General features: G+C 55.7%; 12 protein-coding genes across 12 annotated transcripts; 5 read left to right on the top strand and 7 right to left on the bottom strand.

Moving 5' to 3' along the window:
• Positions 1–558: 558 nt before the first annotated feature.
• On the bottom strand, positions 559–2310 carry FA10DRAFT_277354 (hypothetical protein; the record flags this gene model as incomplete). Its single annotated transcript, XM_025523374.1, has 6 exons — positions 559–639; positions 701–977; positions 1057–1193; positions 1263–1378; positions 1440–1547; positions 1608–2310. The coding sequence occupies 6 exons, from the start codon at positions 2308–2310 to the stop codon at positions 559–561; spliced, it is 1422 nt and encodes a 473-aa protein (XP_025380769.1).
• Positions 2311–3510: 1200 nt separating this feature from the next.
• Positions 3511–4717, top strand: FA10DRAFT_224467 (hypothetical protein; the record flags this gene model as incomplete). The annotated part of the gene is made up of 3 exons (XM_025518608.1): positions 3511–3636; positions 3698–3969; positions 4036–4717. The coding sequence occupies 3 exons, from the start codon at positions 3511–3513 to the stop codon at positions 4715–4717; spliced, it is 1080 nt and encodes a 359-aa protein (XP_025380768.1).
• Positions 4588–6405, top strand: FA10DRAFT_264204 (alpha/beta-hydrolase). The gene is made up of 3 exons (XM_025520556.1): positions 4588–4931; positions 4995–5347; positions 5411–6405. The coding sequence occupies exons 1-3, from the start codon at positions 4919–4921 to the stop codon at positions 5978–5980; spliced, it is 936 nt and encodes a 311-aa protein (XP_025380767.1). The 5' UTR covers positions 4588–4918; the 3' UTR covers positions 5981–6405.
• FA10DRAFT_298942 (Nop52-domain-containing protein) lies at positions 5996–7343 on the bottom strand (the record flags this gene model as incomplete). The annotated part of the gene is made up of 3 exons (XM_025524665.1): positions 5996–6634; positions 6698–6829; positions 6883–7343. 3 exons carry the CDS (start codon positions 7341–7343, stop codon positions 6034–6036), a joined length of 1194 nt encoding a protein of 397 aa, XP_025380766.1. The 3' UTR covers positions 5996–6033.
• A 139-nt stretch (positions 7344–7482) lies between these two features.
• FA10DRAFT_264202 (hypothetical protein) lies at positions 7483–8632 on the top strand. Its single transcript, XM_025520555.1, has one exon. It carries the CDS (start codon positions 7546–7548, stop codon positions 8491–8493), a length of 948 nt encoding a protein of 315 aa, XP_025380765.1. The 5' UTR covers positions 7483–7545; the 3' UTR covers positions 8494–8632.
• Positions 8493–9611, bottom strand: FA10DRAFT_264201 (acyl-CoA N-acyltransferase). Its single transcript, XM_025520554.1, has one exon. The coding sequence runs from the start codon at positions 9542–9544 to the stop codon at positions 8549–8551; it is 996 nt and encodes a 331-aa protein (XP_025380764.1). The 5' UTR covers positions 9545–9611; the 3' UTR covers positions 8493–8548.
• Positions 9612–9762: 151 nt separating this feature from the next.
• On the top strand, positions 9763–11616 carry FA10DRAFT_277351 (hypothetical protein). The gene is made up of 2 exons (XM_025523373.1): positions 9763–11000; positions 11062–11616. The coding sequence occupies exons 1-2, from the start codon at positions 10047–10049 to the stop codon at positions 11365–11367; spliced, it is 1260 nt and encodes a 419-aa protein (XP_025380763.1). The 5' UTR covers positions 9763–10046; the 3' UTR covers positions 11368–11616.
• FA10DRAFT_298938 (hypothetical protein) lies at positions 11508–12113 on the bottom strand (the record flags this gene model as incomplete). The annotated part of the gene is made up of 1 exon (XM_025524664.1): positions 11508–12113. The coding sequence occupies one exon, from the start codon at positions 12111–12113 to the stop codon at positions 11508–11510; it is 606 nt and encodes a 201-aa protein (XP_025380762.1).
• Positions 12114–12545: 432 nt separating this feature from the next.
• FA10DRAFT_264198 (hypothetical protein) lies at positions 12546–14627 on the bottom strand. Its single transcript, XM_025520553.1, has 2 exons — positions 13051–14627; positions 12546–12977 (listed from the first exon to the last, which is right to left on the bottom strand). The coding sequence occupies exons 1-2, from the start codon at positions 14618–14620 to the stop codon at positions 12622–12624; spliced, it is 1926 nt and encodes a 641-aa protein (XP_025380761.1). The 5' UTR covers positions 14621–14627; the 3' UTR covers positions 12546–12621.
• Positions 14628–15629: 1002 nt separating this feature from the next.
• On the top strand, positions 15630–17291 carry FA10DRAFT_290762 (hypothetical protein; the record flags this gene model as incomplete). The annotated part of the gene is made up of 6 exons (XM_025524349.1): positions 15630–15728; positions 15799–15821; positions 15890–15947; positions 16017–16187; positions 16369–17185; positions 17272–17291. The coding sequence occupies 6 exons, from the start codon at positions 15630–15632 to the stop codon at positions 17289–17291; spliced, it is 1188 nt and encodes a 395-aa protein (XP_025380760.1).
• Positions 17292–18097: 806 nt separating this feature from the next.
• Positions 18098–19569, bottom strand: FA10DRAFT_264197 (GroES-like protein). Its single transcript, XM_025520552.1, has one exon. It carries the CDS (start codon positions 19311–19313, stop codon positions 18186–18188), a length of 1128 nt encoding a protein of 375 aa, XP_025380759.1. The 5' UTR covers positions 19314–19569; the 3' UTR covers positions 18098–18185.
• Positions 19570–19755: 186 nt separating this feature from the next.
• On the bottom strand, positions 19756–21926 carry FA10DRAFT_257829 (FAD/NAD(P)-binding domain-containing protein; the record flags this gene model as incomplete). The annotated part of the gene is made up of 5 exons (XM_025519875.1): positions 19756–19827; positions 19906–19955; positions 20012–20261; positions 20325–20581; positions 20645–21926. The coding sequence occupies 5 exons, from the start codon at positions 21924–21926 to the stop codon at positions 19756–19758; spliced, it is 1911 nt and encodes a 636-aa protein (XP_025380758.1).
• Positions 21927–23657: the final 1731 nt, after the last annotated feature.

Raw genomic sequence — 23657 nt, 5'->3', positions numbered from 1 at the left:
GAGCCCGCAGCAATAGGGGGTGGCACCTTGGCGGACAGAGAAAAGGTGTAAAAATCGAAAGAAAGCGGTGGAACGGAGGGCAGTAGGGACAACAGATCGCTCAAGCGTCCCAAGGCGTGACGCGAGGATTGGGGGTCGGGGGAGCACTAAGATCCGTGGGGCTTTGAGAGCCTGTTATGCCTTCTGCTCTCGTGTTTGCCGCTGTCGAACGGGCGGCTCTGCTCATGCAGTCGAACGAAGGCACTATGGTGGAGCTCTTTCTTGCAAATTGGACGAGGGTACCTTTTGCTTCTGAAGGCTGATTCTTCTCTTCTGACGCGAGGATGCTAGCCAGTTCTTTGACCTGCTGGTCGTTGTGGCCGCTCGGGTCACGCGCCTGGAGGCGAGCTGCGAAGCTGCCACAGCTGCCAATGGCGAAATTGCTGTGAAGCGTGGGCGAAGGACTGCGCACAGGCCAGACATGAGTGTCCTTGCTTTGTTCTACGTTTTCACCATTCGGGCAATTGTAAGGCGGATCGTCAGTCTTGGCCAAGCTGGGTCGACCGCCCTCTACATCTGTTAGCGACTTGTTTGACGAGGATCTATTTGTTCCAACGAGCTCTCCATAGGCGCCTTCTTCGTCGCCGTACGCGCCGTTAGCTATAATGTCGTGAGCGTCATGGTGCGAAAAGGTCTCATGGACAGTAGTGGTGAGTTGCACTGCGACGTCTGTGCGTGGACGCTTTCGTTCCTCGCGACGCATCAAGCGCCTGAGCACGGGCGTAACGAGCGACGAGGGCCCAAGCACATGCGTCACGACAGTCTCTTCCGATGCTCCATTGCTCGGGCCTAGGCCCGTGGCCCCCAAGCTGGGGGCCTCCGTGACCTTGTCTCTGACCTGGTCCTGCGCCAATTCTCTTGCGATCGAGGGTCGGAGCATGAGCGTCACCACGAGCGAAGAGCCGTATATTTGCCCGATGGGCATAAAGGGAATGTAGCTTTGACAAGGGAATCAGATCGTCAGCATATTGCTCTTCTCTTGCTGCTCGGCGAGAATATGAGAACTCGTGTACTTACTAGTAGAACTGATAAGGGACCGAAAGGAAAAGAATCATCGACACGAAGGAGCATGCTGTCGTGGCAAAGCAAGTCTCGAGGGACAGCAGGAGTAGACGGGCAACGGCGTGCCTAGTATGGTAGAAGGGCGTTTGCATCTGATGTCGTTGTCAAATTCAATACTAGGACAAGGCTCTTTAACTCAAAAGGTAACAAAATCAACGTACCTTCGACAACTGCATCAGAAGTGCGACGCAGAGCCAAACGTCAATGGCCGCATTGGAGCAAAGCCAGGTGGCAAAGATGACAGAAAATTGCCACGGTGCAGAGTTTGGAAGGAAGGCTGTTGTGGACTGACGTGAGCAACGTAGTTGCATCGACGGGAAGAAGACGTGGCAACCTACCGTGGAGTGCCTGCCCCTTGACGTTTGCTGTGCTACCGGCTCGAATGACGAGAGCAGCAGATGCGACGCCCCCACAAAAGGTCCACGAAATGAGGATAATCGCAGGGACTGAGCAAACTTGTCAGACAAAGGGATGGAGAAGGAGGCGATACCAAAGTTCGTACTCACTCAAGATGATCTTGGACTTCTTGAAAGACAGCCATACACGGTGCGCAAAATAGAGCTGGACAGAGCCACTCATGAAACCGATGCAGACGAAGCTTCCTGCGACCTCCCAGCCTATGGTCAAAAGGGGGAAGGCGAAGTTTCCGAAGTGGGCGACGTGCAGATCGTAGATGCGATGGATGAGAATGCACATTTGGAATATCGAGAAGAACATCAGGACCGCGACGAGGATCTGAAGGATGAGTCGGTCAGAGCCACGAGAGCCGAAACGTTCAAAGTAGTGCCAGGCCTGGACGATGAAAGCGCCGCCGAGGATGAGAGTGAAGAGGGTCCCAAAGAAGAGACCGCTGAGCAATTCGGCAAATTGTTTACGAGATGCCGGAGTCGAACGGTCGCCACCGGCGCCCGTATTAATGCTGGCACCAGCGGCCGAAGCGGCCGTCTCAGCGGACTTGGCACCACCGTTGGCATCTGAGTCTGCGTTTGTGTCTTTTCCTTGTGTCGTCGCTTGACGAGGCAAGAGATGAACCAGGTGAGGCTGGCTCTTCGAAATGGTGTCAGCTCTAGCTCGTAGATCTACGTCCGTCGTAAGTGATTGTGCAGCGACCGCGGTGAATGTGGCGAAAGTGAAGCAGATGAGGACGAGAAGAGCGACGAAGAAGGTGGACACGGCACGGGGCCGACGAGCTGGAAGACGAGGCCGCATTCTGTAGTCGCGGAAGTAAGACCAATGCTTGCGAGCAGAGAGCAACGAGGTGAAGGCAGAGCAATGAGGACGGAAGGTGGTGAGCACAGACTGGAAGAGGCAATCTAAGGAGATATTCCTGTTACTTCTTCACGGCCCTCGCCCCTGTTCAAAGACCGAAGATCCTTTTGACGGACAGTCCATGCCCAGTGTCTGTCCAACTGTGATCCTTATCACTATGACATAAAGTCGACAAGCGGCTCGAGCTCCTGATGAAGTCCGCTCAGAGCATGACGGTCCTCAGCCGTGGTTCGAAACGATTGTAAAGACCGCGTCAAACGACAGGTGGACTACGGAGATCAGACATCGGGCGTTATATTCTTAGCAGCATCCGGAATGAGGATTGCGAAAGAGCCGTACTTGATTTCTCTCTCAGACTGCCTCGTGTCCAATGGAGGCCGCGCATTCGGATGATTTTGGGTGGGGGGCGGACCCCTTCGTCAAGCGACAAGCCTTGACCGCTCCTGCGTCGGATGTGGAACGAGGCCTTACGCCCTGCACAATTTGTGACTTATTTGGTGGCAGTCATACGGTAGCTAGCGTCAACAATATGCGCGGGAAAATGAAGGAGGGGGACGGACAATGATGGTCATTAAGTACTCTTCCTTCCAACCAACTCAAAAAGGAGCTACACCTGGCTGCTGCGTGGTCTCGACTGATGTACTGTACAGGGATCCGCTGGCTTTTCCGTCATGACGAACGTAATGACGCTTTCTGGAGTCTCTAAAAATAGCCTTCCTACAAAGCTTACGTCGATTTTTTTTCGACTTAGCGCGACCGTTGGTGTTGACCTCCTGGTGCAAGAGCAGAGGCAGTGTTGCTCGGGAAGAAACCACAGGGTCAAACTGAACTGACATGCAACGAAAGTAGAGATAGACCGTGTGACCCTGTCCTTCGTTCATCGTCATTGTCTGCCAACTTGCGAGCAGTGAGTCTTTTGTCTAAAAGAGGCAAGCAGAACAACGACCAACCGCCACCAGGCAGGCCGTCAAACGTGGACGGTAGTGTATCTTTACCGCATTCTCTGAGCCTCTCGCTCTTCTCTTCACCACCCCACCCTCCTTTATCAGAGCCGGCTCTCTGATCTTTCGTCAACGAGCTCAAGTAGAAAGGGCGGTCCAAGTGTCTGGTCACACTTGTCCTACTTCTAGAAAACGAACGATGAAGTCAACAGTCATTTCGTCGCTCTTGCTCGGTGGTGCCGCCGTTGTGAGCGGCCACCCCCTCGACATTCGCCAGAGCCTTGGATATGCCGATCCGACATCGACTGGGGGAAGCATGCTCACTGTGGGTTTGGTGCGCGCTCGTCGATTATTCTGAGAATTGATCTGAATTGTCCCTCCTACAGACGGTCGGAAACGGTTTGGGCGAGCCGCTCAATGTCATCATCTCGGGCAACTCGGACGCACAAGTACTGACGCCAGAGGGTGCCCAGGAGTACTTCGAGTCCCTGTACTACAGCCCTGGCTCATGCCTTGGTGTCTCGGCGGGCCTGCCTCAGAAGGCCAACCTGGGGGACGGTAATGGCCTCCGTGATCAGACTGACGTTTTGCGTTTCAATTACTACTCTGGTGATGGCGGAACATGCATCGAATCGGCAAAGGGCGGCAACCACTTGAGGTGACTGTTATTGACCGTTGTCTTTGGGATAGGTTCTCGACTGACACTGTTCCAACCTCTCTCCAGATACTGGATGCAGAACGGGTCTTCGGCAGACACAAAGGCCATCTTCATTGCCGCTTCCGTCGAATATCCGGCGACGCAGAGTCACAATATCGTGCCCGATGGATATGACCTGGGCCGCGACTGGTTCACGGGCAACGCCACCAACTCGTCGGGAACCGAGTCGCCGGGTGGCTTCAAGTACGAAGCGCAGGTGACGCAGACGAACCTCCTGTCGAGCGTCGATGTCTCGCAGATCAACCACAATATTGCCGTCGACGGCAGCGTCTCGGTTCTTACCGTCAAAGTGACAAAGACAGGCCAGATTGGAACGAACCGCGATGGCGCAAGGGGTTCGAACAGCTCGCAAACAAGCGGAGCATCTCGAACGATGGCTTCTCCTGCTGTCCTGGTGGCTGCCGTCATGGTCTTGCTGACGTTCCTTAGCCTCGTCGAAGCTCACCCTTCGCCGCCGCGTCCCTCGTCGCGGGTCAGTGCCAGGTCTGCAGCTGATGCAGCTTCGCCAACGAAGATCATGATGGACAATGCTCAGCTCGACGCAGGTTTCGCTCAGCAATTGTTCGCCGGCACGCCCAATGTCGCTACGTCGGAGCCCGTGGATCCCATCGATCAAGGACTCCGCAAGCGCCTGACGCTGGCCTCGAGACTGGCCGCCTCCGCGTACTGTGAATCGTGCGTGTCTTGAGAACGGAATCTTGGTCCTACCCCTTCCCCTGCATCACGCATTTGTAACACCCCCCATCTGTCTTTTGCAAACCCCTCATTGACTCCCCCCTCTTCAATTTCCATTCTCTCTCCCCTCCTTTCTCTCGCTAGCGTCCAGACTGGATCGTGGAAATGCGGCGCGCCTTGTGAAGGCGTCGACGATGAAGTCTCGGTCCTGTGGATGACAGGCAATGGTGTGTGAATGATGGCCACTTTTACCACTGGTCGAGACTCAACCCATGATGCATTGTCTTTAGGCAACTCGGACCCTCACAAGCAGCTCCTGTGGCTCGAAAAGGACCAATCACTTGTGCTGCAAACGGAAGGGAGCGATCTGTACCACCTTGCTTCTGTTCTCAACGATGCCGTCTTCGTCCCCATCCCCGCTCCTCAAGCGGTTCTATCGACGCTCACCCAATCCGCTCCCGCCAGCAGCAAGGGAAAGAGTGAAAAGTTAGATGCCGATGACGACAACACGAAGGAAGTGCGAGTCCATGCAGGATTCTTGGCAGCTTGGTCTCGCTCCTATCCACAATCTCTAAAAGCCGTCCAGGCCGGTCTGTCCGTCCACCCGTCAGCCAAGCGGTTGATCCTCATCGGCCATTCTCTGGTGCGTGCTTTCCTTGTTATCGGAAGTTTTCAGCGCAACGCAAAACTGACGCTATTTGATCAGGGTGCTGCAATTGCCCAGCTTGACCTCCTCGCCCTTCACTCGGACCTCAAATCGGTACCTGCCTCTTCTTCGTCCGCGACACCCTCTCCTTCTCCTAGCCTGAGCTACCAGTACTATGGCTTTGGCACGCCACGAGTCTTCAACACTCAGGGCGCCTCGCTCGTCGACCGTTTTCTCGATAAGAGCTCCTCTGTGACGTTTCCCATTGCCGCGCTTGCATCCTCCTCCTCCTCCTCCTCCTCCTCCTCCTCATCATCGTCGTCATCGGGGCAGCAGCGACGAACGCCGTCGTCGAGCGACGGAATCGACTTCTATCACGTCCATCATGCCTCGGACGTTGTGCCGCATCTCGGTCTCTTGTCGCTCGGCTTCCGTCATGCCCAGAACGAAGTCTTTCTTCCCGACACAAACAGGACCGACATCAACAAGACGGCTGAGCAACAGGAGGCTTTGCTCTGCCACGGCTTTGAGAATGCGCGGTGCAGCCTCTCGAGGGGCAACGATACCAACATCCCGGATCACACCGGGCCTTACTTTGGTCTTCTTGTCGGTAGAGGCCGGTGCAAATGAAGCTCATTTGCAATGGAATCATCTAGATTGAAAAGAAGGAAATTGTACAAGTGCTACACTTCATCCTGCTCCTCTGCTCCTTCCTCTTCCTCTTCCTCTTCCTCTTCTTCTTCCTCTTCGATCCGCTCTTCCTCGCGCCGGAACATGGCGTAAATCTTCTTTCGCCTAGCTCCATTAGCCTCTGGTTTGCTCGCTTCCTCAAACAGTGCCTCAAAGATGTCCTTTCTGAGGTCCAATGCATCGCCCCGAGTTGCCTTGAGTATGGCCAAGAATTGCACCGAGCTATCTTCATCTGCCTCTTCCTCATCCAATTTTCTCGCTCGCTTTCGTTTCGGGCCTTGCTCCTCTTCCTCCTCCTCTTCCTCTTCGGCCTCTCGCAGCTGAACCTCGGCGGTCCGGACAAGACAGTCTTCAAGCAGCGGGTTAAAGACTTTTTCCATGATGCGCTCGTATGTCGCCGCGTCAAAGCAGCACGCCGCCATGTGGACAAAGGGTTCCATCAGCCTCTTTGTCGGGCAGAAGCCTGCCTCGGCCCCATCATCGTCTTGCCCTTCTCGTCGCGGCTCAGGTGACTGAAGCGCGCCGTCGAGCTCCTCCAGGTAGACGTCGAGGAGGTGGAAAGTGACGCCTTTGGACACTTTGGGGTTGTTTGAGCTGAGGCAGGAACTGTGAGCATTTTCGTCGGACGGCGAAGTGTTTGGAAAATTGCAAACTCACTTCAGGGGACCATTCTCTTTGAGCAGCATCGCATTGAGCCGATCGACTCCTTCTCCGTTCCATCCTTCGCGCGCAAGGAACCGAAAGGCGGCATTGACGAATCGACGAAAGAGGAGAAGGAACTTGGGCACCCTGCATGCAAGCCCAATCAGCACACAAATGGCAAAGAAGCGTGGAGAACTCACCGCCACTTGTCGATGCCAATCCATTCGCGAACCATGGCATCGAAAAAGCCTTCCAAGAAGTCGAGGGGCGCAAGCGTGGAAGACGACGTCGCCGCGGAAGAGGAGGAAGAAGGCGACGGGCTGGCATCGATGCGGATCTTGAGGAGGATGTCTGCCAGCTCCTGTGCAAGTGCCTGTTGTACCAGCGGCTTGTCGGACATCCAGAAGCAGTAGAAGAGGCCCTTCCACAGCTTGGCCATCTCGCCCTGATCCAGGCGCTCGGTGCCGGCCTGCTCGAGGAAGCAGGCCAGGGATCGGATTGCCCCGTCTCGGACTTTTTTCTCCGTCGAGGCGAGATGCTTGCCGAGTGGAATCTCGCCGGTCACCTCTTGCGCCTTCGAGGACCCATTAGAAGGGCCGCTGCTGCTGCTGCTGCTCGCGGCAGCTTTTGTTGCCGCTCTTGCCCTCTTTGCAGCCACCATAATCTTCGTCCTTACGTTTTGTCGCGCGAAGAAAGTCGGTGGGCTGCGTTCTTTCCCTCTTTCTTTTAAAATTTCAAAACAAAAAAATCACAGGCAAGGCGCGCACGTGAAGATCGGGAGCTCCACTTCTTCCCCCGCACGCTGAAAGTACCCTGTGTGTAAGCCGATTCACAAAGCGGCTTCGTCGCCATTGGCAAACACCATGCCGCTCTGTACACTGCATCTGATCCGTCTCAGCAAAGAAGGCGAGTTGGGTTCCTCTGATGCTCGCTGTGCCTCCTTCTTGAAGCTACTGCTGGCCAGCGATTTGGGACCGCGGCTGCTCGTTGCCTCGCTCGTCCGCCGCCCAGTCATCCTGGCAGAGCGCATCGATTCCGTCTATCTCAACGCAACGCCCTGGGACCTCCTGCTCGTCTTTGGACCAGACGCAAAGGGACCGTCCGTTCAGGCTTCTTCAATCGAGACCAAAGCTACGCCGCTCAGCCTCGAAGACGACTCGAGGACGCGGGCACACGTCGACGTCGAGTACGTCCTCGACGTGGGCGTTCCCACGCGCATCCTGTCGGGCTACAAGGGGCGGACGAAGGAGCTGGTGGAAGCGGCAGCAAGGGCCAAGAAGCCGTCTTTGGACTCGCTCCGGACAGAGGAGCCAGCGAGAACCCATGCAGGAAGGGTGCCCAAGACGAGTCAGAATCTAGAAATGTCCGACGAGCTCCTCGATCTCATCGAGGCGCTCGAGAAGCTCGGCGATAGTGGGCTTGTTAACGGCGGTGGGCCAGTGCACCAGCTCAACTTGCTCAAGTTCAAGCCTACAAAAGAGGACCGAGACCGTTACCTCGAGTACGGCCGTGGCTTTGCAAAGGCTGCTGAAGCCCACGGCGGCGATGCAAAGCTGCTGGGCGTCGTTGTGGCCGATCAGACACGGGCAGCGCTGCAGCAGCAGGGAAGTGCCAAGCCCAGTGGCAAACTGCAGTGGGACGAGATCAGCCTGGTGCACTACCATTCGCTCAGGGACTTTGCTGCCATGGCGGCGAGCGAAGCATACCAGTCCATCAATCGGGACAAGCGGCTGCCCTCGCTGCTCGACACGACAATCATCTGCACTCAAGAGGTGGATTTAGACCGGCTCCGGAGGACAGCCAAGCTGTGATGTGCATCAATCATTCAATCATGAAGTAGAGATTGCATTTCTATTCTTCTTGAGTCTAGTCGAAACTGAGATCTATCAATGCCAATTGCTTGACGTCGGTGGGAGCCTTTGCCACGGTGCCCGCTCCCATGGGCATCTCCATGATTTTCAGCGTCCACTCTTCCGCCGCTCCTCCGGCCTGGCCGAGGAAGGCGTCGAATGCGCCGCCGTCGTACCTCGTGTCTGATGCAATGGCAAAGACGACCGTGTCCGCACCACCGCTGCTGCCAGCATCACCGGCCGTTGTGACGGTCTGGAAGAGAAGCTGAGCACCCTCGCCGCTCCTCGCGCAGACGGGGCCCAGCAGCTGGCGACTACGGTAGCCTGGCCGCGAGACGAGGACGGCCTGCACGCGGGTCTCGCCGCCGCCGTCGTCGGAGGAAGCGAGAAAGAAGACGGTTGCATCGTCGACGTAGGCGTCGACGAGCGACGTCCTGTCATCGTCGAGACTCTTGTTGATCATGCTGGTCGCCTCTCGCCAAAGCTGCGCCCTGTCCCGCTTCATCGTCTTGACCGAGGCCCAGATGAGCTTGCTCGCCGCTTCCAGCGGCTGCTCCCTGACAGCGTCGCCCGCAGACCATGCCGGCCCGCTCTTGACATACACGGCCGAGCGGCCCGTCGTATGGAAGCCCAGGCTTGCGTACAGTGGCGCGCCGGCATCGGTGGCCGAGAGCCAGACGGTGGAGCAGCGCGCCTCCCTGCACTTGTCAAAGGACCATTGGAGCAGCTTCTTGCCGATGCCCTTTCGTTGGTACTCATCCTTGACGATCAGACAGCCAATGTAGCCGCGCTTGTCGTCTGGCGACGAGAGGGCTGGGAAGATGACGAGATTGATGAGGCCGCAGAGAGAGCCCGTCGACGCATCGGTGGCAGCGACAAAGTTGGACGAGGGACTGCTCACCAGCACGTCCAGGTCGGGCTGGATGAAGGGCCACTTGTGCTGGTCAAGGATGATGGAGCTGGCCTCCTTGAATTCATCGTGCGAGATGGGCCGGATCTTGATGTCTGACATGGCTCTCGGCGTCGGACAAGACCAACGGCAGTCGAGGCTGACGGCAGTCGAGGGTGCTGTTGCAGAGGAGTCACAAACGCATCAAGAAGGCAAACTTTGATTTTTGATGCGCTTCTTTCCCGACCGGACTCGCGCCGACTAAATAGAATCCTTGGTTGTTCCTGGCCCACTCTTTGTCTCTGGCGCTAGCAATGATACACTACTGTAATACCCGATATGTTCTCCACTTTTTGACCGACCTCTGCCCTGCTGCTTGGCGGCGCAGCCGTGCGTCTCTTTCTGGCCTCTAGCCTCATACACCACGCCAGTGAGCACCGCCTCGTGGACTTCCATGCGGTATTCCTTGTGACTTGCTGCCGCATCTCCTTCTCCGAGACAAGGCGACGTACGTCATTGATCACCGCGGGAGAGGGGAGCAGATAAATCCCAACGATCTTTAAAAGCGACTTTGCTGCATCTGAGCTTCCCCAAGTAACAAAACCCACCCATCAACCCATTCGACATGACCGACACGGCCTCGATCTTTTCGACGACGGAGACGCTCGTCGACTGGCGTGACGCCCACGCGCTCCTGGCGCGGGATCCCTCCGACGAAGGATCGTCGCGTCTGCTGAGTGTGCCCGAGCTGTACGCCACCATCCTCGTCTCCTTCCACCTCTACAAGCCCGACGTGGACCAACTCACTGCCGCAGGATTCCCCACCGTCATTGCCCGGGGCTCAAAACCAGTCCAGTCGTCGAGCGGATCGACCTCGAACGGTGGTTTCTTGCCCCTCGGAAGGAAGCGCTACCAGGTCCAGATCCCGCTCTTGGCCCTGGACGATCGCCAGACAAAGCACCTTGCCAACCCGACCTCGTGGCAGGAGGCCCGCCAGCGCGCCGCCGATGCTGGCCTCCGCCGCGGGCTAGGCTCCACCTACACGCTCCTCGAGTCGATGCTGGCCGAGCTCGTCAACTACCGCGAGCGGCCGATGCTTCATCAGGTCCTCCGCCTCCTCTTCTACGGCTCCGACGTCCGGTCGCCCGCCCTCTTCTACCCGGCCCACCTGGTGCGGCGCGTGCCCAAGTGGGCCACCTGCTCCAGTGACGCGGCTCGCAGGGAGGTGGCGGCAGCCTCGGCCGGCGTTCGCTGGGCCACACTCCTGATCCTCACTGCACCGCTCGACGGGTCGCGCTCCAACGTCGTCTCCAAGGAGCGGGAGAAAGAATACTTTGAGGACATGAAGAACAATCAGAGCCACAAGTTCAGCCCGGACACGGACGAGGCGGCCCAGCGTCGCTTCGAGGGCACCTTTACGCCGACGGCCGCAGCAGAGGAGAAGCTCCAGCGGATCCTCGATACGCTTCAGAGCAGGGGCGCCCTCTGGACTGCAGCGGGGCACGATACCAACAAGACGATGCGCAACGAGGACCCATCCAAGAGGCCTGCCTTTCTTGTTCAAGGTCTTTTCCCCGAGGTGTGTTTTGCGTGTCTCTCTCTCTTAAGTTTTGCAAGCTCAGACGAGTCTTTTCACCCAGGCAATGCTGGACAGATTCAAGGACTACCACCGGAGTAGTATGACGCCCATGTCATCGGACCTGTCCGAGGAAGCAAAGAGCAAGCGTGCTCCACTCCTCCTCGACCCCGTCTCGTCCGCCGCATCCACATCCACGGCCGATAAGGAGGACCGTGCACCGGACTCGGCCCACATCGAAGACGGCCTCGAGGGGTGTGCAGTCCGCGTCGTGCCCGAGCCATTCAAGACTGGTTCACCCTGGGAGGCTGGCGGGTCAGCGGCCGTCTTCATGGGCGCAGGTGCAGGAGCAGCGGGTGGTGGCTTTTGATTCTTGCAATACGATCAAATTACAGTGAGGCTTCTGCGCGACTAAAGTGCTTGAGGATGCGTGCGATGAAGGATATACATTGTCAATGCTAGAAGACGATGGAGAGAAAGGGAAGCAAGAGGGGAAGCAAGAGATGCAGCTCAGGAGAGGACGAGGGTGATGGGCTCCGGACCGTCGTTTTGCTCAACTGTGACGATGCCCGTCTTGTCGTCGACGAGGACCGACGACCGCTCGGCCCGGTAGTCGTTGGGGTCGCCGAGGAGGTCGAGCTCGGTGACGGAGCCCGTCTTTCGTGCGCGGAAGAGCTGCCGCCTGAGGGCGTCGCCCGTCTGCGTCGCGCAGTCTTGGATCTCGATGGTGCTTCTCCCGCTCGCCAGCGTCGCCGTCAGGCAGCTCGGGCTCGAGTTGTCGTTGGCGGGCTTAAGCAGGGCGTAGGGCCCTTCATTGGCCGGGTAGCCGTCGGCGGTGCATTCGTAGAGGATATACTGCTGTGCACCCTCGCTCGCCGCCAGGATCTTGTCGCTGTTGAGCGAGACAGTCTTGTTGAAAGCTGGCGCGCCGTAGCCACCGGCTCCGAGACGCACTGCAGAGAGGCTGCCAGAGCCTGCCTCGTGGCACTGCACGGCTGAGCTGCGCCTCATCGCCTGCGTCGTGTCTGCAGCGTAGAAGGGGTTACCCGTCGGCCGGGCCAGGCTGGTCGAGGCGATGGCAGCGATGCCGAAGAGGTAGAGTAAAGCAGCGACCATCGTCGTCTATGTCTGTGAAGCGGCTGGCGTGTGTCTGTCAAGTTGCTTGCGAAGACAAGTTGGGATAATTGCTGAGAGACTGAAAGCTCATTTCTGCCTCTGTTATATACTTTTGCACCACCAGGCACTCTAACCTCTAGCTATGCCATTGTCGCCGCAACCCCGCTTTTGAAACGAACGAGCAGTGATGGCGGCTCCCCCCTTGTCATTCCAATTGGGCGTCCAATCCAACGACGGGACGCGCAACTCCGGAGAAAATTTCTAGCTGCCACTCCCTCCGTTACCTGCCATTGAGCCCTGCCGATTGCAAGTCTGCATTTTCGGGTTCCATAGTCTTATGTGCGTGGGTTCGACGGGCGAAAACACCAAAGGCAAGGGTGTCCTCACTCGTGAACAGTGTGTGCACACCCTTAGCTTGAACACGTACTGCCACTGTGAATTGAATGATTGATGGGATATGACACAAAGATGCGGCGGAAAAAAAATAGACGGAAAGAAAGAAGAGAGGCTACCATCCAAAGCTCTCTCGGACGAGGGCAACTTCAACGACGTTTGATAGTCGTCCCCTCAAGAGGTCCGACTGGACACTGGCAACCGAATCCTGTACCTCGTGACTCATCTCCTGAGGCCCGCACACTACGACTGCGCGGCTCTCCTGCATGAAAGAGGTCGCGGGTGCACGAATGGCCTCGTCGACACGTGCAGTCACTTGCGGCCTGCCCAAGTGAGCATCGCATCCCTGCAAGATGGGCAACTCCTTCGAAGCCGACCGGGTCACATGGACATCGGCCCTTACTGTGATGCCGTACGATGCGAGGGATGTCAACACTGCTTCCAGCTGGTGTCTGATCCAAGAAAGTGTCGCTGTCGAGGTGGAGCTGGTTAGAGTTATCCTGAGAAGCAAAGCAAATCCTCCTCAATTGGCAGAGGAACTTACCTGGTGTCCGGACGGAGCAGATTAGGACGACGTCGCGGGTACAGACGTTACCCGTCCTCCCTCGCCATGCAAGATCGAAGAGGATGGGAAGCGCAAAGGTCATACCAGAGCCGCCAGCGACAATGACGAGCGAGTGGTACGAGGCCATGCTGGCGCTACAGCCATATGGACCATCGATGGAGGCCGGAAGCAACTTTGCCTTGGTTGGGAGATTCTCGTCGTCGTGTCCCTCGTGCTCGCTGTTCTCAAGGAGAGGCAACGCGTCGGAAGACTTGAAGCTGCTCCCGCCCTTTTCAATGGCGTCGTCATCGCCCTGCTCGCGGTCTTCCTGTACGACTCGCTCGTAAAGCTTCCTCGTCAGTCCCTCTCGCACACGCGCAAGGAAGACGACGACCGAATCCTGGTGGTCGCTGGGTTGGGGCAGGGTGACAACGGTGAATGGATGCGCTTGCCAGGGCGACATGGTGTGGAAACGGACAAAGACGTGCTGTCCTGGGGACCATCTCAGTGGCGTCCGGATGGCGATGCGAACCATGGCGTCGCGTTTGTCGGAGCTGGAATGAACCTCGACGGAGGCTCTCGTCGAGACAAAGTACCCGCTGGCCATGGCCGATCGAGCCCATCGAATCAAGGTCGCAAGACCCCAGAGGCCAATGGCAGCCCACAGCCACAACCAAGAGTTGAGCTCGTTTCCCGTGTGAGCAAAGTAGAAGCCGATAAAGAGAATGACGGAGACGAGGTGCTGCACCACGAAAAACTCGTAACTCCACGATCGAAACACATTCGTCGATGATGCCACAATCCAGGCAAGCAGGGCTAGCGATACGGTCCCGTTCCACATCTCTGGCCCGTTGTGGTACCACCAGAGATAAAGGTTGTGGCTGCCGCCGTCACGCAACGGCTGAACAATGAACGGGATGGTGTGGACGACGGAGAAGAAGAGCACAAGACGCGCCAGCCACTGGTGGTAGACCTGGAGACGCTCGTGGGCGATGTTGGTGAGGGCCGTGACGAGGTTGACCTTTGTGCCGAATGCAAAGACAAAGGTGATCATGCCATTGGCGAGCATGCCAGCACGGATGGCCAAGGGAGGCGAGCCCCATTCTCGCGTGCAACGGTAGTAGGGCGTCACGGCAAAGCACCAGACGATCATGCCGATGGAGAATGAGGCGATGACGAGAGTTTTGCCTAGATCCGGAATGTCGATGCGCTTTCCTCGCCCAAGTGGAAGGCTGCACCTTTGATACGTAATGGATCTGAGAAAGGCAGCGGTCCTGAAGTAGAAGGGCATAGATTGCAAAGTCGCCAACGCCCGCTTCGGCCATCGTCTCCTGGCCCAGCCCATGAATCCGGGCAACACGGCGACACCGATCAGGGCAAGACATACCCAAGTGACGGTCCGAGAGTACTTCTCCATGTCGTACCAGCTGTCCCTTCCTGTCATGGCGGCCATCCGAATGCTGGACGCCGGCTTCTGGTTCGAATTCGGACCGTGAACCGTCAGATTGTTACACACAGGCCATACTGACGCAGCCCATTCCGGCGTCATCTCCATCGCCATTGAGTCCATGGCGGTGTGGCTCGCCGATGGTGGTTGTCGTTGATGAGAGACTGATTGGCTCAAATAGCATTCGCCATAGTTCCAAATAGGCTCTGCGGCAGAAAAGGCGCCGAAAGTCGCTAGGGAGACCCAAAAACGCGCCGAGGCCGAGCGGTGCAGAAAAAGGAGCCGAGAAAACAAACCACCGGCATGATGCGACAGATTTCTAACATGGGCGGCATTTCTCCATTAGATCGAGTGGCCAGACTGGCTTCAGCCACGGAAGATTGGCATCAAAAGATCGCCTTTGCGGAGGGAGAGACCCACGTTGGTTCGTCAGACACGTAGCGTTATTCCAATTAGTCACTCAATATATAGGTTACAGAGTATAGTGATAATACCGGAGGGGGTTTAGCTCATCGGCAGAGCGCTCGCTTAGCACCTTTCTTCTAGGCTTGCGAGAGGTGACGTGTTCGACTCATGTATCCTCCATTTTTTTTCTCATTTTATTTTTTTGTGAATTCGTTGCTACATGTATCCTTACAAGTCATCTTCGAGGCTGGGCCCATACTCTGGCAGGCTACGGGCAATGCGAGAGCATCTAGATTGCGGAGTGCTTCGGAGGACATGGCACGCACGTCGTTTGAGATGGTATATCAAGACCTGTTGATGATCGACCTGTTGATGACCGCATGACCATAGTCCGAGCCAAGCTCTTTGTGAGGGCGGAGGATGATGCGCAGCCGAGCTCCATTGCCGCTTACGGTCACTGAACTCGAGGGCTGTAACAGGTGTCCTGATAGTTACGTCAACCTCCTTGCGCGACAAATCCGATGTCAGTCACTCAATTAACAACATTTTGCGATGTTGAAGTCCGCTCTTGTCCCCGACTGGGCGGGGACAGGAGACTCACGCCTTCCGCTGGTCCCCATTTTTTAGTCTTTGCCGCGATCGACAATAGAGGAGGTCAGAGGGATGATTCTGCTTCACATCCTCGACTTAGGACATCGCAGCGCGAACAGAGTAGTCCACCTCAACGATGGTCGACGATTCAGCCTGGATCTCCTTCGTGCAGTCAGCCAACAGGGCTGAGCTCGACGAAATCTTTCGCTACCAGACAAACTACAAACTTCTAGTGGTGAGTTTCTCATACATAGTGTCTTCAGAAACGAGCGCTGATGGGGCATTGTAAGCAAAGATGGCAACAGCCATGGCGACGACGTGTGCTATAGTAGGTCCACTCGTCACGCCTTCCTCGCATGCCAACAGGATGACTGGCTGAATGAGACTTCCTCCGAGCAAGCGCGGCTATGCTCTCTGGATCAAATCGGAGATTATGGCATTGAGGCTGCTCATTGTACGTCTTTCCCTTTGCCTTTCTCGCTTAGAGCTTGTGTCCGCTGACACCGGGTCGCACTTCTCTCAGGGGAAGCGAACCTTCCGGCTGGCTCAAGCCTTGGTCATCATTGTCCACTACGCCGTTCTGGCCATCACAGCACTCTTTTGGACGCTACTCTGGGCCAAGTCTGTCCCGTGTCAGGCGGTGCTGTGGTCCATATGGACCATTTATGTGGCTGTGTGGGCCATGAGCAATGGGGTGAGTAAGCTCAACGAGCAGAGACACGTAAGACCACCTATTCTGAGGCGAACATTTGAGATCTTCCTGCTTCGCATCCATGCTCTCTACAACCGCAGAAGGAAAGTGATGCGCTTCTTCTTCGTCGTATACTTTCTGGGTCTCTTGCTCTGGGTGAGTCGTCTTCTTCGCCTTGTTTGAGCGGAGAGAGCAGGCATTTCTGATGCAAAGAGAGAAGAGCACCGCCGTGCCCAACTTTCATGCTAAGGTTGCGCCACCTCACCTTCAAGCGCATCATCTTCCGCACTGTCGGCTCGAAAGGCTGCCTTATGAAGCCGCATACGCCTGGACGCTATCCTTCTTCTTCGACTTTTCCGTCGTGGTCGCCATCTGGCTCGCCTACCGAGGGAACGAAGTGTTTGCGCCTTTTCCTCCAGATCATCACCTCGCTCACCTCAATTATGACGACGAAGACCAACACGAGGATGATGGTGTTGTCGTAAGCCACCGCGGAAACTCAAGGGAGCGCCTTCCCTCTGCTCGAGGTTGGCTCTACAAGTCCAACACCAACTACTTCAAATACACGGCCTTCTGGAGCATCGTCTGCGCCTGTTGGGCCATCTCCATGTCGGATGAGTGGTTGAGTCACCTGATTGCTCCAGTCGCGATCGTCATGCACGGCCTCAGTACAAAGAAGATTGTCCTAAGCGTGCATCTCGACTCATTTGCACTCAAATTCCGCAGGCAACGTGATGGCGAAGAGAGCAATGACGAGGACATCGAAGGGGAACACGAGCGAGGCGCACGACTCCACCTAAGAAGGGCAAGGAGGCAGGCACGGGAAGCAGCACTTCGACAGCATCAAGACAGAATTGGCATTGACGACGACTACTTCGACAGCAGTGATGATGACTTTGAGCGGGAACGCGGTCCACGGCTGTTTCAGAAGTGGAATCGGCTCAAGAGGCAGGTCAAAACGGTGTTCGACGATACTTTCATGCCCACGTCTTGGCAGCACGGTGTGTACAACGGGCTTACGCCCACGATGGGCCACCCACTTCAGGAGAGGAGCTTGCGGGCCTGGGAAAGTATAAACACGCATCAGAGGGACGCATGCCGGCATGAACACGACAGACATGATTATTGGAACGGGAGGAGCCACGAAGAGGGAAGCAGGCGGGAAAACAGATCCACCCTCGCGGACCCCACAGCAGCCAGCGCAACACTCGCTCTTTTCCCGTACGAATTGTCGTCCGAACAGAGTCACTCTAGGGAAATGCGCATCGATCTTATTCTAAACGGTCTGTTGCACCCGAGTTCATCCTGTGGAAAAGAAGATCACACCGCGGCTGAGGGCCGACCCGGAATGCTCTCTACACTCTCAAATCTAAGGACGTCGACTAGAAGGCAAGGACTGGAGCTTCGGCACAGAGACGCATCCACTTGTCGAAAGCCATCCACGTCGAACCTGAACAAAGAATTGGATCAATTGCAGCTGCAAAGTAGGTCGCTCGACGGAATTTCGTCTCTCGGCTACCCGCCGACCACTCCGACCTACCCCCTTTCAGGCTCAGCCGAAGCCAGGAAAAGCAAGCTCTCTGCATACGGTCAGCAGACGGACGAAGGCCGCACTTTTACGACACGCGAGAAGGGCGTAAATCACATGGGGAAGCCTATACCCCTCATGCCCACTTCGCCATCTTGGACGTCTTCCAGGCGGTTGGAGAAGCAGAAGGCCTGTGGAGACCCAGCCTTCACTTCTTCAATCCATGCGATGCCGCTGAGGAGGAGGAGAAGGTCCTGGACAGAGACACCCACCTGGAGAACCGACTGGGCGCTTCTCCTGTCCTACGAAATGGGCCGCCTGAGCCAGGAGCAGCTGGACCGGTACTGTTGAATCTATAGCGAGGTCTTCATTGCGAGCAGTAAGTGACACGTAGACATAAGGGGGCTTCAAGAGAGAAGGAGCAATATGTAGAAGATTAGCGAAAAAGTGAAATGAGAAGAACAAAGTCTAAATCACTGAGGTGACCAGACGATACCGCCCCTTGCCGTGTCTCCGGTCTCGGCCAAGTCGAGGACGCGCTGAAAGTTGTCGAAGCCGGTGAAGAGCTTGTCTTGGAACTGCTTGAGGCTAAGCATGCCGGTCTCGATGAGGCGAATGAGCTCGTGAACTTCCTGGGCCGTGTACATGTACTTTGTGTGGATGGAGATGTCCTTGAAGATGAGCTCGCCGTAGTTGATGGAGATGCCGGTGGGGATGAAACCCATCCAAATCATGCGGCCGCCCGCCTCGAGGGCCTTGAGGCCAGCTTGGATGTGCAAATGAGCCGTAGCCGTTGCGGAGGGCGGGGACATATCGAAGAAGATCTGCAGACCATTGGGTGCGGCCTGCTTCATCTGTTCGGCATCCTTTTCGATGTCGCCCGTCAGTGCCACGCACACGACGCGGTCAACGTAGCGAGGGTCGCATGATTTGCGCCATTCCGCCAGCTTGTCGGCGTTCCGACCAAGCGCAACGATGCGACCAGCGCCCATGGAAAGTGCAACATCGATGGCCGCTCCCCCAAAGCTTCCCGTTGCAAAGGCGACGGCAGCAGTCTCGCCAGGCTGGAGTTTGGCCAACTTCCAGCCCTGGTAAGGCGTGGCGAGCTTCTGAATGTTGATGAGGTCCTTAGGTTGGTAATTGTTTGAGCTGCCCATGAGGACCTTTTCGTCGAGGACAAATGCATTCTCAAGCGGCACAACGAGCTTTTCCGCCCAGGTGCCGTCCCTCCAGGCGTCGACAAGCTTGTTCGTCTTTTCATCGTAGCCGTGGATCATGTTCTGCAGATAAACGGTCTGCGAATCGTCGCGCGCACGGACCGTTGGGTCGACGTAGACGAGCTGACCGGGCTTGAGGCTGACCGAATCGGATCCAACGGCTTCGATCCGGCCGATGCATCCTCCGCCGGGGACACAGTCAGGCTTGAAAGGGAATGGACTCTTTCCCGCGACAAGATTTTTGTGCAGGTTGCCGATGCGGACCGACAAAACCTGAACGAGGGCTTGGCCGCCCGTAGGCTTTGGCGTAGGCAGCTGCCTGCGCTCCAGGCCTCGATCGAAGGACTGGAGCCAGAGGGCCGTGTAGGTTGAAGTCGACGACATTGAGTTCAGCAGGTGCGGAGTCTGAAGATAGCAGGCTTGATATGGTGCAGAGCGTGGTGGATCTCTCGGACTCGCCCTGAAGGAGAAGTGAGTAGATGAGTGGCTCTTGTGTTTGTGTCTCTGCCTTCTTTGGTCCTTCTCCCCTTTTTATACCTTTCCATGTCCTCCCCGCTCTCATGATCTCGTTGCTAATTCCCGCGGGAGAAAAGTCTTCTCCGGGAGGAGCCTCACGTCGGACATGACAAGTCTTAATTCTCTGCCCGGGAAGTCGTGCTGAGGCACGGAGTTCCTGTGACGAACACCAAGCTAGATCGGGGAAACACGAACTCCGTGGGAAAAAAAGTCTAAAAGAGCTCGCCGGAGAATCTCATCTGCTTTCGGACAAAACTTGCTGCGCGTTTTAAGTCCGATACATGTCCGGAAAGAGTGCTTCGGGAATTTGTCACTCTCTGCGGTATCTTTTGGGCGCCACCCCGCGGACGTCTGCAATGACTTGAGCTGCAACAATACGGCCCTGATGACCAGTTCATGTAATGAAGCGTTGTGAGCGCTGAGTCTCTGGTTAGTCCGATGAAGCAAAAAGCGAACGCACCATCATTCGAGCCAAGTTGGGCGAAGCACCGCCAAAGAAGACATGCGGATCTGTCTTGCGAATGAGCCAACACTTCAGCAGTAGCATCGCGGACTAGGTCACTCACGACCTGAGTCAGTATAATAGCCGGGATGTTCGCCCTCTTTGTCGATGCCAAACTTGCCAACATCGATGAGCATCGATGCGGACTCGGGATCCATGAATCCAGTCTGAGCATAGCTTTCGGGAATATTTTCCGCCTCATATGCTGTGGCATAGATGACAGCATCGGCCTTCAAGTTCTCCTCACGTCCCTCGTGATGGATGAGCAAGCCATCTGGCGTGTAGGCTTTTGCGTCTCCGCGGGCGATCTTGATCTAACACATTCTTCTGTCAGCTTGTGGAATCAGTCTCTCACTGAAGCTATGAGTTCTTCCTACCTTGCCCGCTAGAACGAGATCAAAGGCTCTCGTTTGGTCGGGATAGTAGCCACCAGCACGCTTTTCTACAAGGCAGGTGACAAAGCACGGCGTTCGGTTTATCATATAGTTTCCTTTGTGCTCCAGCTCGTCGCACCTCTCGCGACGAGCTTCGAGGATACTGATGGCCATCTTGGCGAAGTTGACCTTTTTCACTGCCAGCGGAGTCGCTCCCACCATGTCGGCTGCATGGATGGGCATTGTGCCATCAAATGTGGCTGTGTGAAAAGGAGATTATTTGAGCCTGTGTGCGATACATAAGGGCCAAAGTGTACACCCACGAAAGTAGAGCGACTCCATGGCTTCCCAGTCCATGATGCACATCGGGCTTCGTTGCACCATTGTCAGGCTCCTCGGCGCTCCCTTGCGGACAATATCGCTCGCGACGTCGTGACCCGAGGCGCCGATGCCGACAACGACGACATGCTTGTCATTATAGGGATCTGGCGAACGATAGGAAGATGTGTGGCTGATGTTCCCACCGAAGAGCTTTTCGTCCCGGAGCTTAGGAATCGCCGGTCGCAGATCGTTGATGTAGTAACTTGTGCACAAAACTAGGTTTCGACACTCTATCGACACGGTTTGTCCTTTGTTGACTTCATCGGAGAGCTGAACGAGCCAGCGCTGCTTTTGCTTGTCAAAGTGCGTCTTCTCTACGGACACGCCCGGATACGTCGGCAATCGAAGCTTCTCAACGGTCAAGTGATGGTATCGCTGGAAGTCTTTGGCCGGCATGTACTGCGGAAATTCGTGGGGGACGGGAGACTGAGCGAGCTGCATTTGAAATTTTGGGTTCTGGAGAATCAGTGGCGCATATCGAATCTTTCCCCACTTGTCCCCAATGGACGGGGTGGTCTCGACGGCGAGCGACTTGACGCCGGCCGATTCAAGCATGATGAGGCTGTTGAGACCGCCGGTCCCTGCTCCCACAACAAGGGCGTCCAGGCTGAGGTTGGGCGGAGGTAGGCCATGGTAATCTGGTCTTCCTCGCTCGATGCCGTCATCTTCGTTAGTGCCACTGGAAGCGTGTTCTTGGAGTCGATTTTGAGGTTCTCGGAAAGGACTGCCTTCTAGCTCGATGATCATTGTGACGAGCTGCCAAATCTTCCACTCGACCTCTCCACGCTCATCACAGATGGGCACAAGGTAGAGAGTACCGACGCACCTGCAATCAGGTGCCTCAGTCGAGAATGTGAAACAAGTGGTGAGATATGCAAGCTCGTCCGACGAACGCTTGTATGTCGTCGGCATCCAGTTGGCAGTCGGCTCGAAACATCGAGGTCTGCGACTAGGGTAGAGGTCTCGCCATGCTTCGACAATCTCCTGCGAGCCCGAGATCGTTCGTTTGTCCCAGGTCAGTGTCAACCAATCCTTGAACCAGCTTTCTCCGACAAACAAGCTCGAGAAGACTTCCCAATCTTCTCGAGCGAGGGTGTTGCCAAACTTTGCAATGGCTTCTTTTGAAATGGCCGCAGGATCGATATCGTCCTCCCCGTCGAATCGAGGGACATTCGGAAACGTCGCGACGAGGTCTTTGACGGCAATTCTTGCTCTATCTGGCATGAATGGGGCTTGAGGAAGCGGAGATGGTACTGGCGTACCGATAGAGAGGCTGCATTCGAGAAGTTGATCTCTGATTCTTCGCAGGACAAGAAATCAAGCGCACCTGTCATGCAGACATTCATCGAGGCTCATGGGGCCGTCCATCTATATATTCTCTCGCCTAAATCTTTACTTACGACTTCAAACGCCCAAATATTGTGTCGAGATGGTCCCTGTCAGCGTCCGCGCAGATCAATGAGTAGAGCGCAGAACGGAACGAGACGAAGCAAAGTCGCTGAACGTTGCAGTCAGGACAGCAAAACACGCATCACAGGGGTCCGTGCGAGCAGCGCGAGTGCAGCTATGGAGAAACGTCACTCTTCACGTTTTGAGCAATTTCGGGAGCACCCTTTCTTAACTCACTCTTGACTCTTAGTCGGCACAACCAACTTTTCCAGAGAGCAGAGGGAGCAGAGAAAGAATCGGATAGAGAAGAGAAGATATCGTAAATAGAGTGACTAATCATGACACGCGTGAATGTCTTAGGCTCTCCTCAATTGTAGAAGATCAGGCCCACTTCCCTAATGTCACACTTCTCTGTACTCCTCGACAAGTATCTCTTTGCCAGAATGAAAGAGTGAGCGACTATAAGAAATGTCAAGAGCTCCAGACACTTACGGTGTACTGCAATGCCCCGCTCTTTCAACTTTCGCGTAAGCACATACGGCTCGTATACGGCTTTCAGTGCGACAGTTCTCGATTCTAAGCTCCTCGTATAATCTCTTGAGGCGGCAGTGGCTGTATTCAACTTGGTTGTATGGTCGGTGTTCGAATCTGCAAGCTTGACCAGCGCCTCTTTGAGTGCGCTCACTGCGCTCACTGCACTTTCCACAGCTTCCGTTGCGTTCGAGAGCGTTTCCTTTTCCCTTTCCAATCTTCTCGTCTCTGCCTTCAGCCTTTTAATTTCCAACTCGAGCCTGTCGTTTTGTTTCTTCAAATCCTCTGTGGCGATTTCTTTTACTCCTGCAAGTAAAAGTTTTTTTTTGCCATTGACTTGAGATCCATCGTGTTGTACATATCGGCGACGAATTCGCGCGAAGGCTGCTTTGTTCTCTTGCGTTTCTGTTCCAAAAAGTTCTGGTAGAACGTCAAGCACGCACTTCAACTCTCCTTCAGCTTCGATCGCAGTTTCGTATATGCCATTAGCGCCACCACTAAAATTGGTCCTTGAGAGTTGAGCAACCAACCGATCCCCCAAGAGATGAGCTGGAAAGTTCCCTTGGGCTTCTTGGTGAAGGATATCACAACGGATGCAGTGCTCCAACGCACTCCTACGGTTGCTCAACAAAAACTCGCAATTGGAACACGCTCGCGGCGTCTCACCTCGCCTCGGATTCCTTCACAGGACCGCTTCGTAGCATATTGTTGGCATCGAAGCCCCTGGTACTCGTCAGTCAACGGCTGCTCCATACGGCACTTCGCGATGCGCTCACCATTCCACCGAAACACATAGCAAGATTGTGCGCCTGTCCAAATGGATCTCGACATCGTGAAAAGTGTGCCATTTGTGCTAAAATTAACGGTTCTAGTCAGCGCTAACGAAATAAATGTAATGTCTTGCCACGAACTTGAGGGTCGACGAGGTGCAATGTTTCCCTGGAGCGATCGACCAGAGTGAGTCCAGTAACATGTTCGCCACAATAGATTCCTTCCTCGTTGACTTTCAGACGGATGCCGATCTTTTCGGGCGGT

This window comes from Acaromyces ingoldii (genome assembly GCF_003144295.1).
Source record: "Acaromyces ingoldii strain MCA 4198 unplaced genomic scaffold FA10scaffold_1, whole genome shotgun sequence".
Classification (NCBI taxonomy): domain Eukaryota; kingdom Fungi; phylum Basidiomycota; class Exobasidiomycetes; order Exobasidiales; family Cryptobasidiaceae; genus Acaromyces; species Acaromyces ingoldii.
The sequence above is the reverse complement of the archived record's forward strand: the minus strand, read 5'-3'. Positions and strand labels throughout refer to the sequence as shown.